Source organism: Antechinus flavipes, chromosome 1 (genome assembly GCF_016432865.1).
Source record: "Antechinus flavipes isolate AdamAnt ecotype Samford, QLD, Australia chromosome 1, AdamAnt_v2, whole genome shotgun sequence".
Lineage (NCBI taxonomy): Eukaryota > Metazoa > Chordata > Mammalia > Dasyuromorphia > Dasyuridae > Antechinus > Antechinus flavipes.
The window spans coordinates 495,160,072-495,173,679 of NC_067398.1; the positions used below are offsets into that span (position 1 = coordinate 495,160,072).

At 38.5% G+C, this 13,608-nt stretch overlaps 1 protein-coding gene across 1 annotated transcript in view; it reads right to left on the reverse strand.

Moving 5' to 3' along the window:
- Positions 1 to 6,119: 6,119 nt before the first annotated feature.
- The window catches only part of CABLES1 (Cdk5 and Abl enzyme substrate 1), a 150,446-nt gene continuing 142,957 nt past the window's right edge, over positions 6,120 to 13,608 (reverse strand). Inside the window, exon 10 of the mRNA XM_051970341.1 lies at positions 6,120 to 10,171. Coding sequence (XP_051826301.1) covers positions 10,031 to 10,171 — 141 coding nt within the window. The 3' untranslated portion in view covers positions 6,120 to 10,030. The remainder of the gene's footprint in view (positions 10,172 to 13,608) is intronic.

The window sequence follows — 13,608 nt, forward strand, 5'->3', positions numbered from 1 at the left end:
TGCTTTCACTGATATAATAGTCTCATTTGCTCATTGTTTGGAGTGAGTATAAATAGCAGCTGTTTCTGTTCTGGCCAGAAACTCTGAGGATCATCCCTTCCCAGACTGATTCTTTTGTGAAGGCAAACTTCACAAACTTTATTAACAGAAACTAATAATACAAAAAACCATAAATGAATATTTTAGCTATTTATCAGCTCTAAGAGATGTCACACAGTACCCAACAGTTGTAACCACAAGCTTCTCCAGAACATTGGAAGCAAGTTAAAGCCTCTTAGGAATTTTTCTCATAAGATCTCTACTGAATATAATCCAGATCTTCATAATGTCTTTTCATATTCTTTCAAAGATAATAGTTAATTTTCCAAGTTTCACTCAGTCTTTTCTTCCAAGACAGTTAGCTCTTCAAGTGCCTCTCCACAATCTTCCTCAATTTTGCCTCAATTCTTACCTAGCCTTACTCATTATTAAATGAGTACCTTACTCATTATTAAATGAGTGTTACCTCAGACAAATTGAGACCTGGGAAAAACATTAACTTAAAAAGACCAAGGTCTTCCATTGCATCATGGGGCCATCAAGAGTCATCTTGACTTGTGTTTTGCTCCTGGACTCCAATGATTGGAGGAGTGATTAAGGCTGATGATTTTGCACAATTTACTTGCAAGTCAAGAGATCACCCTCCTTATATCATTGGTTCTCTTTGAGAACGAGAACAATAAACAACAAATAGGTGCCAGGTGCAGTAGTGAGGTGGTACGGTGTTGGGCTTGGAGTCACAAAGACCTGAATTCAAATATGGCCTCAGACACTAACTGTGTGAGCCTGAGCAGGTCATTTCACCTTGTTTTAAACCTTGTTTAACCTCCAAATATAAAGCAATGTTAGCCAGAATCACTGCAGACTGCCCAAAGTTATTCTATAGGTCCACACAGGGCCAACCAGTTGCCCAGGACTATTTCAATGCTGCTTCATTTTTCGGGATTAGAATCAAAATACAGATCCGAGTGGTAGAAATAAGTGGATTGTGTCTCCTTGTTTATATCTTTTTTGTGCAGGCTTATTCCACTATACATCAGTTTCCTCCTCTGTAAAATGAGCTGGAGAGGGAAATGGCAAACCCTACAATATGGTTGTCATGAAAGCCCAAACAGGGTCATGAAGTCAGACACGACTGAATTGACTGAACAACGTATTTGTCAGACAATGTGCTGAATACTAGAGATAAAAAAAAGGGCAAGAACAGGGTGATTGCCCTCAGGGAACTTACATTTTAGTGGGAGAAAATTTTTTAAGTGGAAATAGCATGCTTTGATACTTTTTCAGACTTCATAGTTCTTTCTCCAGATGTGGACGGCATTTTCTATCATGGGGTCTTTGGAATTGTCTTGGATCATTGCCTTTCTGAGAAGAGCCAAGTCCATCACAGATGATCATTGTATAATTCTGCTGTTGCTCTGTACAATATTTCCTGGTCTGCTCACTTCACTCAGCATCAGTTCTTGTAAATCTCTGGAATTAAGAATGTATAAGATGCTAACAAAATAGATGGAAGGTAGCCATAAAAAGGAAGGAGCTAGTAGCTGGAAGAAATGGGAAAGACTTCTTGTAGAAAGTGACAGTTGAACCAGGTCTTGGAAGGAATCCAGGAGTTGTAAGACATGGCAAAGAAGGAAGGAGAGTTTTTCTTTCATGCATCAGGGATACTCGATGCAAAGGTGTAGAGAAGGGAACTGAAGTGTTACAGGTGAGAAACAGTAAGTGGAATCAAAAGTTGGGATTTTGAAGGAGAGAGAGCATCGTCCAAGGTTGTGGAGCTCTCCAGCTACACTAATATTATACAAACAGAGCTGTTTTCCTGGCAGGGGGAACTCATCGTGGCTGGAGAACCCATCATCACTACTTGTTACACCTGTCTACCAATTCTACTTCTCCCTATATTAGCATTTAGAGTAGAATCGCGCCTGCATACATCTGATACCATCACCATCATTAGTTATGGATGATTGATATTGAATCGGCATTGGACTTGGGCCTTAAATATAATTAGAGGAATTAAAGCTGAAAGGGAAAGATCTATTTCTGGCTCCTGCTACACTGGCACTCTTGTAGAAAAAAAAAACCCAGGTAAATTCAAAAGGGATATTATTGAATCCACAAATATTTATTATTAATGATAAAATAGCTCCTATTTACATAGTATGTTAAGGCTCTTAAAACACTTTACTTAAAATATCTCATTGGACGCTTACAACAAAATCCTGAGAGATAGGTGATATTGTTACTTCCATTTTGTAAATGAGGAAACTTCTCATTTTACATGTAATCCCTTTTTTCACTGTTAATATACTTTTTTTTATTAGTGACATCTCTTTGTTAATATACTTTTAAGAGAAAGTATAAAGTCTTAAAGAGTGACAGTTAACTATTATCTTGGAAAGAGACTTTTTAAGGGGATACTTCTGAACTTTATTCAAAATTTTTTCGACATTCACTTTTATAAGATTTTGAGTTCTATATTTTTCTCCTCCCTCCCTAAAATGACAAACAATGTGATATTGATTATACAATGTATATGCAATATATGTACATGGTTATGCATGTACAATCATATTAAATATAGTTCTACATCAGTCATGTGAAAGAAGAATCGTAACATAAGAGGAAAACCATGAAAGATAATTTTTTTTAAAAATGGAAATAGTGTGTTTGGATATTTTTCAGACTTCAAAGTTCTTTCTTTGGATGTTGATGACATTTTCTATCATGAATCCTTTGGAATTGTCTTGTAGTACTGCAGTCCTAAGAAGAGCTACATCTATCATAGTTGTTCATCACATAATCTTGTTACTATGTACAATGTTCTGGGTTCTGCTCATTTCACTCAGCATCAGTTCATATAAATCTCTGGAAAGAGATTATGAGGAACTGAGAGAGGATTGAGAATTTTCCTGAGGTTTGCTGAATTAATTGTTATAATTAGTAAGAGACTTGAACAGTTGATTGTTGAAAATTGATAATTTATAAAATTATTAAATAATGATACAGGGCAGGTGTTCTTATAATACTCACTGGGAAAGCCCACAATGGCAGTGGCAAGTGGAGGTGAGCTCATACTTTAACAAAGTACAAAGTTTACTGAGATAAGTGTTGAAAGGGATTCACAGGCAGATGGTGGGGGTAGGGGGGTGGGAAGGTGGGGGGAGGTAGGGGAAGGCAAGCAGTGCAAGGAAGAGAAGGGGAAGGGAAGAGACAGAGAATCATTCCTGTATCCATGCTGGGGATCTAGATGCTGAGGGGCAGGAGTTTGACATCTCATCTTTATAGGGGAAAAGACTAACTCTTACCTGTATCACCTTGGGGTTATTTCATTAACATATCATAACATCTCAGAGTTGTTTGTAAAACTTTAAAGTTAGCATGTCCACATCATCTTAAAATTATCAGCATCATTTGCTGTTCTGCTGCTCCGCTTGTGAAGTCTAGAACTTGTCTGGTATTTACATATCACAGGACCAGAAGGTCCTGACACAGATTACTAGGACATGAATTTTGGTTAATTTATTATACAATTTGCAAATTAAGCTCTTTTAATTTATGGGATGGTTTGTCTGTGACTTCTAGCTTCCCCTTTGCAGTCTTATTCCCCATTGCTTCTTTATACTGGCTTCTTATAAATTTACTTATTACACTAATTAGAAGTGGAGTGGTCAAGGGGAGCAGAACAAGATATAATTTTAACTAAATGGTCATGGATGAGGAAGATTGTGGAGAGGCACTTGAAGAGCTAACTGTCTTGGAGGGAAAGACTGAGTGAAACTTGGAAAATTAACTATTATCTTTGAAAGAATATGAAAAGAAATTATGAAGATCTGGATTATATTCAGTAGAGATCTTATGAGAAAAATTCCTAAGAGGCTTTAACTTGCTTCCAGTGCTCTGGAGAAGCTTATGGTTACAACTGTTGGGTACTGTGTGACATCTCTTAGAGCAGATAAATGGCTCAAATATTCATTTATGGTTTTTGTATTATTAGTTTCTGTTAATAAAATATATGACTAGTGATACTGATGTTTGTCTAAGCATATGAATTTGGAGGTTAGGAGGAAAATTTATGAGAAAGATATTTCTTTAATTTTTATAAACTGGAGACCCTGAGCTAATTAATTAATGAAAGCATTTGAATTTCTTGTGAGGAGGCAATATGGTGTTAGAGATAGAGAGCAGGAAGATTGAGTCTTATTTCTGGCACATATTAGCTGAACAAAATCACTTAGAGTTCTAATCTAGAGGAGGTGCAGAAAAGAAAAAAAGAAAAGGTGCCAGCTTGCATTAAAGGGAGAAGGAATAAGCATTTAAATAGCATTTATTATGTGCCAGGCTTAAGTGCTAAGCACTTTATAAATCTCGTCTTATTTTATCTTCACAACAAACTTGCCAGGTAAAAGCATTTTTAAGAACATAATCACCTTCCTCTTGTAATTCAGTTTTCTTTCATGCACTTCCCACCTATATTTTAGACAATCTTAAAGAAGAATAGTGAATGATACTTCTTTTTTTTAAGCATTTCCACATTAGTGATGTTGTGAAACAAGAATCAGAACAGAAGGGGAAAGTATAAGAAAGAAAAAACAACAACAAAAGTGAAAATAGAATGCTGTGGTCTGCATTCAGAATCCATACGTCTTTTTGGAGGTGGATAGCATTTTCCATCATGCTTTTGGAATTGCCTTGAATCACTGTATTACTGAGAAGAGCTAAGTTTATCAAAATTGATTATCACAAATTGTTGCTGTTACTGTGTACAATGTTCTTTTGGTTCTGTTCACTCACTCAGCATCAATTCATGTAAATCTTTCCAGGGTTTTGTGAAATCAGCTTGCTCATCATTTTTTTTCTAGCACAATGGTATTCCATTACATTCATATGCCACAATTTGTTCAGCCATCCCGTGAAAGTGGGTCCTGTATTTTTCATCTATATGCTAATGGTTCTCAAATCTATCCTTTCTGCCCCAATCTCTCTGCTGACCTCCAGTCTCACATCCTTTTAGACATCTTGAACTGCATTTCTGGTAACATCTTAAATTCAACATATTCAAAATAGTACTCATTATCTTTCCTCCTAAACCCATCCTCTTTCTATCTTCTCTGTCATTGAAGAGAGGACACCATCCATTCCAGTTCATTTCTTTTCCATTCAGACTGCTGATCTCTTTGACTTCCTTTAATTTTCAACTAAAATCTCACCTCCTGCAGATTTCCTTAACTCCTTTTAATTCCAAGGCCTTCCCTTTGTTATTTCCTACTTAGCCTGTTTTATAGTTGGTTTTGTTTGCATGTTGCTCTCCTTTTCCTACCATTAGATTGTAAGTTCCTTGAAGACAGGGTCTGTAGGTTTTTTTTTTTTGGGGTGGGGGCTTTTTTTCTAACCTCAGCTAAGCAAAGTTCCTAGCTTATAGTAGGTATTTAATAAATATTTATTGAATTGAACTCATGCATCCATTCTAGTTTTCTCTCAAGCCTCTCCTGTGGGACAAGAATCATTAATGGAAGAACTGCATTCTTAGCAATCTTCCAGATTTCTAATTCTTTCCTCTTGAGTTCTGTTTTTCATTTATAGGAATACCCACTGAAATGTTTCTTTTGCCTCCAAATATCAGCATTAGCCATAAGCTAATAATAGATACTGGGACTGCATTTCTAGACAGGCAATATGGGGTGGTATTAAAAGCACTAGAAATAGGATCACAAGAGACCTAGATTTGAAATCCATCTTTGACATTTATTATAAGTGACCCTAGGTAAGTGACTTAATCTATTTGAGCCTCAGTTTCCCCATAAGTAAAAAGGAGTAAATGTGTTCTATCCACTTTTTTGTATTGTTTTGTAAACATTAAGGAGTTATAGGAATGATACTGTTCCTGATAGTTACTCCAAATCTTTTGTCCACATTTCCTTTTTTTTGACCCCAGATTCCTTATCTGTAAAATGGGAATAGTAATAGAATATGCCCTATGTACCTCACACTCTAATTAAGAAGGTAAGCCCACAAAACTGCTGTGTAAATAGAATCAAAGTGCAAATATTTTAGAGATAAAAACTCAGTAATAACAAGAGTTTAGTACTGAACAATTTTATTTATTGTTACAAGAGGGAAAGCAGCTTAATCCCCTTCCCCCCCAAAAAAAAATTAAGCCCAAACCTGGTAAGGTACAGCTTATGATACACAGCAACATTTACCAAGGAGTTGACTGTCCCTAGACTGTCTTATGGGTAATGAAACAAAAACCATGGTATATTAACTCCCTTTGACCAAGGAAAACATTCATCTCTTCCATTTGGTCCTCAATTTCCTGTTGTGTTTAGCAGAGGATGTCACAGGATGGCGAGAGGAGGAAGGATAATAAGCCTTTGGCTCCAGCATCCCTAAACTGGCCCTGCCTTGTGCTCTGGCAGGGGAGCCTCCACGTGAGGAGGCCGAGGAATTAAATTCATCCTGGGGGCTTACTGTGCTGGGGCCCTTCCCAGAAGCTTGATGACTCCATCAGGGATGAACAATCAGGGATAACAATACCAACACATAAGGCAAGTGAATTTCAAAGGTAGGGCCTTCCTTAGCAAGACCCCTGGCAACCCAAGCTCTGAAAATGGCCATTCACTCCCCGGTCTGTATGGCTTAGCTTCCTATGTGAGCAGCACAACTCGTCCCATCAGCCAACACTCAGTGTGCTCTTTGGGCCAAAGTTGCTTCTTACTTCTGAGCTGCTGGACCGCTGGATCCTGGTCACTTGGAGATGGGCTACAACCGACAAAAGCCAATCCTGCAGGAGTACACAGGCCACAGGCCACAGGCCACGGCTGGCCTGAAGGACCAGGGAAGGGCTGGGACAAATTGTACCCTCAGGCTCTTAGATATTTTTAGATGGGTGGACCCATGCTAGAATAAATACCTAGGCCAGCCTGGGAGTGGGATGAGAGCTTTGTCTTAATTATATAATCTGTGGTGGTGTGGGGTTGACTGTTCATCTGTGAATCTCCTAGAAGACACGATTCTTCCTCTCCTCTCCCAGCCTTCCCAAGGTTGCCTTCCCAAGTCACTGACCAAGCACTTGTGGCTCGGCTCCCCCAAATCCTTGGGGAAACTTCTATTCCCTTTACCTCCTTCCCCTTCTACGCCCCTGGTACTCCTCTGCAAGGTTATGTATAAAACAGGTGAGACACTTTCATTAAATTGAAGATTTCTTATTAAAAATGTCTTCCGTCCCAGCTGACCCTGGAAAAGCCCCTTTTTTCCCCCTACTTCCCTTTAAAAATCAAACAACCCCTTCCCAATCAATTGAAATGAAAACAAATAGTAAGGCAGAATGTAATAAAAGAGATTTAAAATCAATGGTTCTTTAAAGGAGACCAGATTCTTGCCCACCCTTCAAATGTCAAAAAGCAAATAGACCACAGAAATGTCAAATATAATACGTTGTTAAACAAGAACAAGTGCAAGTCTAGATTAACGAGGGGTTGTCCTGGCTCTTTCAGTAGGACTCGGGTTATTGGGAAGGTAAGTGCCTGTCCCACTGTCTGCCTTCAAAATTCAGGAGGTGGGGAAAGACTGAATGCAGAAGGACAACGGAGAGACTGTCTCTCGGAGACATTTTTGGGTATCTTATGAATGAAGCAGTTTGACCAGGAGTAAGACACCTGGGGGAAACTCCAGCTCTGCTTCTCATCACCAAAGGGCTGTTAAATCTTGAGGTGAAGGTCTTTTGGTTGACAGACACTGTCAAAACCTATTTGGGACAGAATAACTTAGAAACTCAGGGTACTCGAAATCATGAGCCTGGTGAGGCATTTTGTAGCCCCCAAACTGCAGAGTATCATATCAATACAACTCCACAAGCATCTGTTGATTAGATGGTCTTCTCTTTCTGGGTCACCTGAAGTGATGGGTCTACCTACATGAGCTCAAACTTGTATCCATTCACTATAAAAAAAAATCAATCTGCACTGCTTCCTGATGAGCACACTTGTGCAAAGAGGGAGAAAATGAGAAAACTTAGGTAAGCTTCAAGTCCGAAGAAAATGTCTCCTTTCCACAACTGCTGTGATCTTCAAGTCCTTTCTGACTCTGACTTCAGGCCCTGGCAGGTCAAAGTTTGTTGATAAAATTTCTCCTCATAATCCCCACCTCCCATCCAAGGCTGATGGAAAGCTTTGAATTTTTTCTCTAGCTTAACGGGAATCCAAATTTAAAAAGTTTTGGGCAGAAATGACAGACGAATTTGCAATGCACTGGAAAAAGTGTCGGTTAGACATATGTGTATATATACACACATACATATATTTTATATATATATAATAAATATTTTAAAATTCTTTCTGTACATAAACATAGAAATCTTTCTTCAATCTTCTGGCACCCTTAGGTTAACACACTGTCTTTGTGTGATATAAGATGGAGTAGCCATGGTACTCTGGTTCATTTGCCCAAGTTTTTCAGTCTAAGTTGCCTAAATGACTGGAATTAAACTGTGAAAATTCAGCCTGAAAATAGCTCCTGGATTACATGGTAATAAATTTTTTTAAAAAGGCAAATGCTTGTTTCCACCAACTCAATTTTAAACTTATTATATTGTTTGTCTCAGCTCTCCAAACTCCAAGATAGCATTTATATAACCTTACTCATCCGTACTCTGGATCTGGGTAAAACAGTTTCCCAGACAGCACAACCAGTGTGCTCAGGAAGCACTCTAACATAGAGCACAGAAATACAACAGGACAGAGTGCAATTCTGCCCATCTCCCAGGTGGGAAAAGTGCAAGGGTGGACTACACAGGCGGAGGGAGCAAAGGACTTTAGGAAGAGAATAGGAATTCCAGACTGCTGGCCATTTTAGCTTTACTCCATGCAATACTGAGGGTGGCGAGATGGTGCAGTGGAAAAACTCATCCTTTTGAATTCAAATCTGGCCTTAGACACTTGTGTGAGCCTGGGCAAGTCACTTAACCCTGTTTGCCTCGGTCCCATGAGCTGGAGAAGGAAATGGCAAACCACTCCAGAATTTTGCCAAGAAAACCCCAAATGGGGTCATAAAGATTGGACATGACTGAAAAACAACTGAACAAGAAAAATACAATTCTGGAGGGAGTGGTCTGCCGGTGACTTGTTGTAGTAGCTGAAATTGCCATCTCAGAAAAGGCATAAAAGGGATAAATGATCTGGAACTGAATATTAAGGATGATTTCACTGCTCATATTTCCTAAAAGTTACATTTTCAAGAAATCACAGAAAGTCAGGCCTGTAACCTGCTTACCTCTCTGTAAACTATTACACTGTTTGGAGATTAGGAATGTAGTGTTCCTACTCATACATGAATGTAAACACACATACATGTGCATTTAAACATGCACCCAGACATACGTGTTCACTACCTCCCCCCTCCCCTGCCCTAGGAAAAGTGCACTTCCAATATCAAATACAAAAATAGATTGGCACACTCTTTTTTGACACAGTGAAGGAAGATATCTTTTAAAAAGCTTTTCCCCCATTTCTGAAAGTCCCCTCTCCCCTTCCCTTCAACTGCCCCTATCCCGGGTTGGAACAGGTCAATAGAGAAATAGTAAAAGAGAGAAGGTCCTGGTCTGGGTTTGCAAGGTGGACAGGTGACCAGCAGGAAGACCGGAATGGAGACTGTGAAAGACTCTTGCACTCCAAGAAGCTGAGATGGGCAACTGAAATTTGTCCCTTGGTCCCCAAAAGCCCATTTTCCCAGGGACAGAGCTGGGTCTCCACTGCTTTCTCTCCTTCCTTTGCTCTGAGTAGTTGAGAGCTACCATGAGTTCCTTTAGGCTGAAAAAGACTGAAGAGTCCCTGAAATGTCTTTAGTACAGTTTCTACTACAGAAGAAAACGATGTTGAATGGAAAAAAAATTTGGTATATTTTGAGTTTCGTCTTTGCATTTCCAGTCGTAACCGCTGTTCCACAGACCTCAAAGGAAGCAGTCTTTCCCTCTGCCCCAGGAGGGGAGCCTGTGCTAGGAATTCTGGATCAGGCGTCTGTAGTGGGGCATGACTTCATGCTCAGGCAGATGGAGAGCAAATTCCAAGGCCACTAAGACTGGGAATTCAAAGGCAATCAGCTCTCGTCGGTTCAGCCGGAACTTCTCTTCCAGTTTCTGAAATAGAAGGGAAAAAACAACAACAACCAATAACCATTACTGCCACAGTATTCATGTCTTATGGTCTTCCATTATTTTTCAGTCATTTCAGCTGTATCTGACTTGTCATGACTCCATTTGGAGTTTTATTATTTTTTAAAATTGTATTTTATTTTTCCAAATACATGAAAGATCATTTTCAATTTTCACCTCTGAAAAACCTTGTGTTCCAAATTTTTCTCCCTCTCTCCCCCACTCCCTCCCCAAGACAGCAAACAATCTGATATTAAACATGTACAATTATCTAAACATATTTTCATATTCATCATTTTGAGCAAGAAAAATCAGATTAAAAGGGAAAAAAACCAGCAAATAGCAACAACACACAAAAAGGTGAAAACACTATGCTTTGATCCACCGTCAATCTCCATAGCTCTCTTTCTGGATGTGAACAGCACCTTTCATCACATTGCTCATTGACTAAGTGATTGATTGGTTGTGACTTACTCAAGCTGTGGAGGGTTTTTAACCCAAGAAATCATTTTTCTCTTTTTCTCTAGTAAACAATCGAGGTGATGCAGTGGACGGAATATGGATCTGAAGTCAAGAAGACTCAGATCCGGACTCAGACACACATTAGCTGCGTGATCCCAGGCAAGGCCCTTACCCCACTGGGATGGTCTCAGTCTCCCCATTGGGAAAATGATTTGGAGAAGGTAATGGTGAACCAGGATCTTTGCCAAGAAAACCCCGAATAAAGTCACAAAGAATTGGACAAGACTGAACAACAATAAGTGTGCTAAGTACTGGGGCTATTAAAAGCAGCAAATCCCTATCCTCAAGGACAATAACAAATAATGCATGAGTGGATAAGATGGGATTTTATACGTGTTCAAATCAAGCTCTATATGAACCAACAGACCAAATGAGTTGCCTCATGAGAGACATGTTGGGTGAGTAGACCTGTGTAATTCTGATTTCTTTGTCCTCTGCCTGGCTAGAACACATCAGGAAAATCGTTTCATCCTTGGGCTTCCCTTTTAGGGAGGGCACTGATCTTCTGGAAAGCTTCCAGAATAAAGATTTTTAACCTGAGGTCTATGGATAGATTTCAGGATGTCTGTAAACTTGTTTTTAAAAATGTTTTTAATAACTGTATATACTTGATATTTATATATCTCTTTAAAGTTTATGACAAACTTTACACATATTATCTCATTTTATCTTTACAAATACTCTGTTAAATACATAATATAAGTATAATAAGTTTTGTTATCATATCTATTTTATAAATGAGGAAACTTACCTGCAGCACCCAAATAATAAGTGTCTGAGGACTGATTTGAACTCAGAGTTCAAACTCAGAGTTGTCCAAACTATAATCTAACAGAATGAATTTCTCTTCTAATCCTATGTACTTTATTTTATGCATTTGATTCATAAAATAAACATTATTCCAAAAAATGGTCATTAGATTAACAAAGAGATCTGTGGCAGAAAAAGGTTAAGAATACCCAGTCTAGCGGGGGGCAACCAGAATGAGGAAGAAGAGCTTGTTATATGAAAACTAGTTGAAAAAACTGGGGATATAACCGGCAGTTTAAGAGTATTTAGGCTTTAGAAACAAGACCTCAATGTCAGCGATGAGTTCTAATAGTGCCTTTGACACATTCTGGCTGTGGGATGTATCATTTAATTTTTCAGAGTTCCCTGGTAATGAGGATGCTAAGCTGTGGAGCAGCTAGAGAGATGTATTAGCAGAAAATGTTTCCTTCCTATGCTGGTGAAATTGGGAATCTGGTTCCCCCTCCCCAGAATGTTTAGACTTGAGGGGAAAGGAACTGAGGCATGATATTGGTTCTCCAAAGGCTATTACATGGAGGTTGGATTGGATTTGTTGTATTTGGTCCCAGATGGAAATTGTGGTGAGAAAAACAAATTGAAAGTAATGCTAGATTTCATAAAAATTAGAATTAATGGGCTACTTTATGAAGGGAACAGGTTCCTTCTCTCTGGAGGTCTTTAAGCCACGGGTGATTGACCACTGGTCAGGTATGTTGTAGAGTAGATTCTTGTTTAGATTTGAGTAGGAATGGATAATCACTAAGGTCTCCTCGAATGCTGAGATTCTTGAGTTTTGTAGTACAGAATGTAATAGTTCACAGTGGGGAAAAACAATGATGATGGGAGTCACTGGGGAAAATTTCCTCAGGGGTATGTTGGTTCAGGCTCCAAAAAGCAGATTGTTAAATTTTCAGTGTGAGTATTTACACCTCAGAAATTGGCAAATGCTACAAAAACCAGGGCCTGATTTATTGTTTTGTTGATTGTCTAGACTTAAGAAAGGAATGAGAAAATGTAAAAAAAAAAAAAAAAAAAAAAAAAAAAAAAAAAAAAAGCAGATCAAATAAACAAAAAACCCACCATCTTTTTGGAAAGCTGGTTGTTAAATATTTAGCAGCACATCCCTGGGTTTTTGTAAAGATATTTAAAAATTCTGATTAGGCTGCATTCTAGTTGGCGTGCTCACATTGTGCTGTGTGGTACATTCAGAAAATTTAGCCCATAGAGCAGTTGGCTGCCTATTCAAATTACTGCTGGCTTGAAATTCATTAGGCAAATTGCTGAAGCAAGCCATTTTTACACTGATTACATTAGCTTTATTCTAGGTGGTATATTACCATATAATTACTAAGTACGCCTATTGCCACTTTGCCTTTTTCAATATTCATTCTGTGTGTCTATATCATTTAAGGAAGATCTATGGAAGTCTCTTAATGCTAAATTCATTACATGTATATGTATATATTCACTACATGTGGCTGTGGAGTACTTTTAGTTGGATGGGAGCAGGTAACCTCAGAATCTTTCCACATAATAAATAAAGAGATTATACACAAGTACTTTAGAAATAATACTTTGATCATTTCAAGCATAGTACTTAGATTTCATCAGAATAGGATCATAAATTTAAAGCTATTAGGAATCATTTAGTCCACTCCCAATGTGCTGCAAGGTACCCAGGAAGGAAGAGAAGATTGAAACCCAGACTCTTCATTCTCAGAATCAAATTCAAGCCCTCTATTCTCTATTTGCATCATATCACACTGTCCCTGAATATGAATTAGCACAGATGGTTCAGGTAATAACCACACAAGTGGATCTCATAGGAACTCTATTTCTTTTGCTTCTAAATGGCTACTTTTCTTTACAAGGGCAGCTATAACCCTAAGTCTTTCCCCAATGATAAGCAATCAGCTATGCAGGAAAATCACCAAGTTGTATTAACCACTATTTGGATCATATTCTGCTGATCCTGGCAGGCTCCTGGTTCTGGGGACCACAGTTCTACCACAATTTTACCCCACAAATTTTATGGCAAGAGTAAAGGCTGGGCTTCTTCCTGTACACCTGCCAAAGTGAATTTTGTCTAATCCTCCCTTCCTCACAATTAT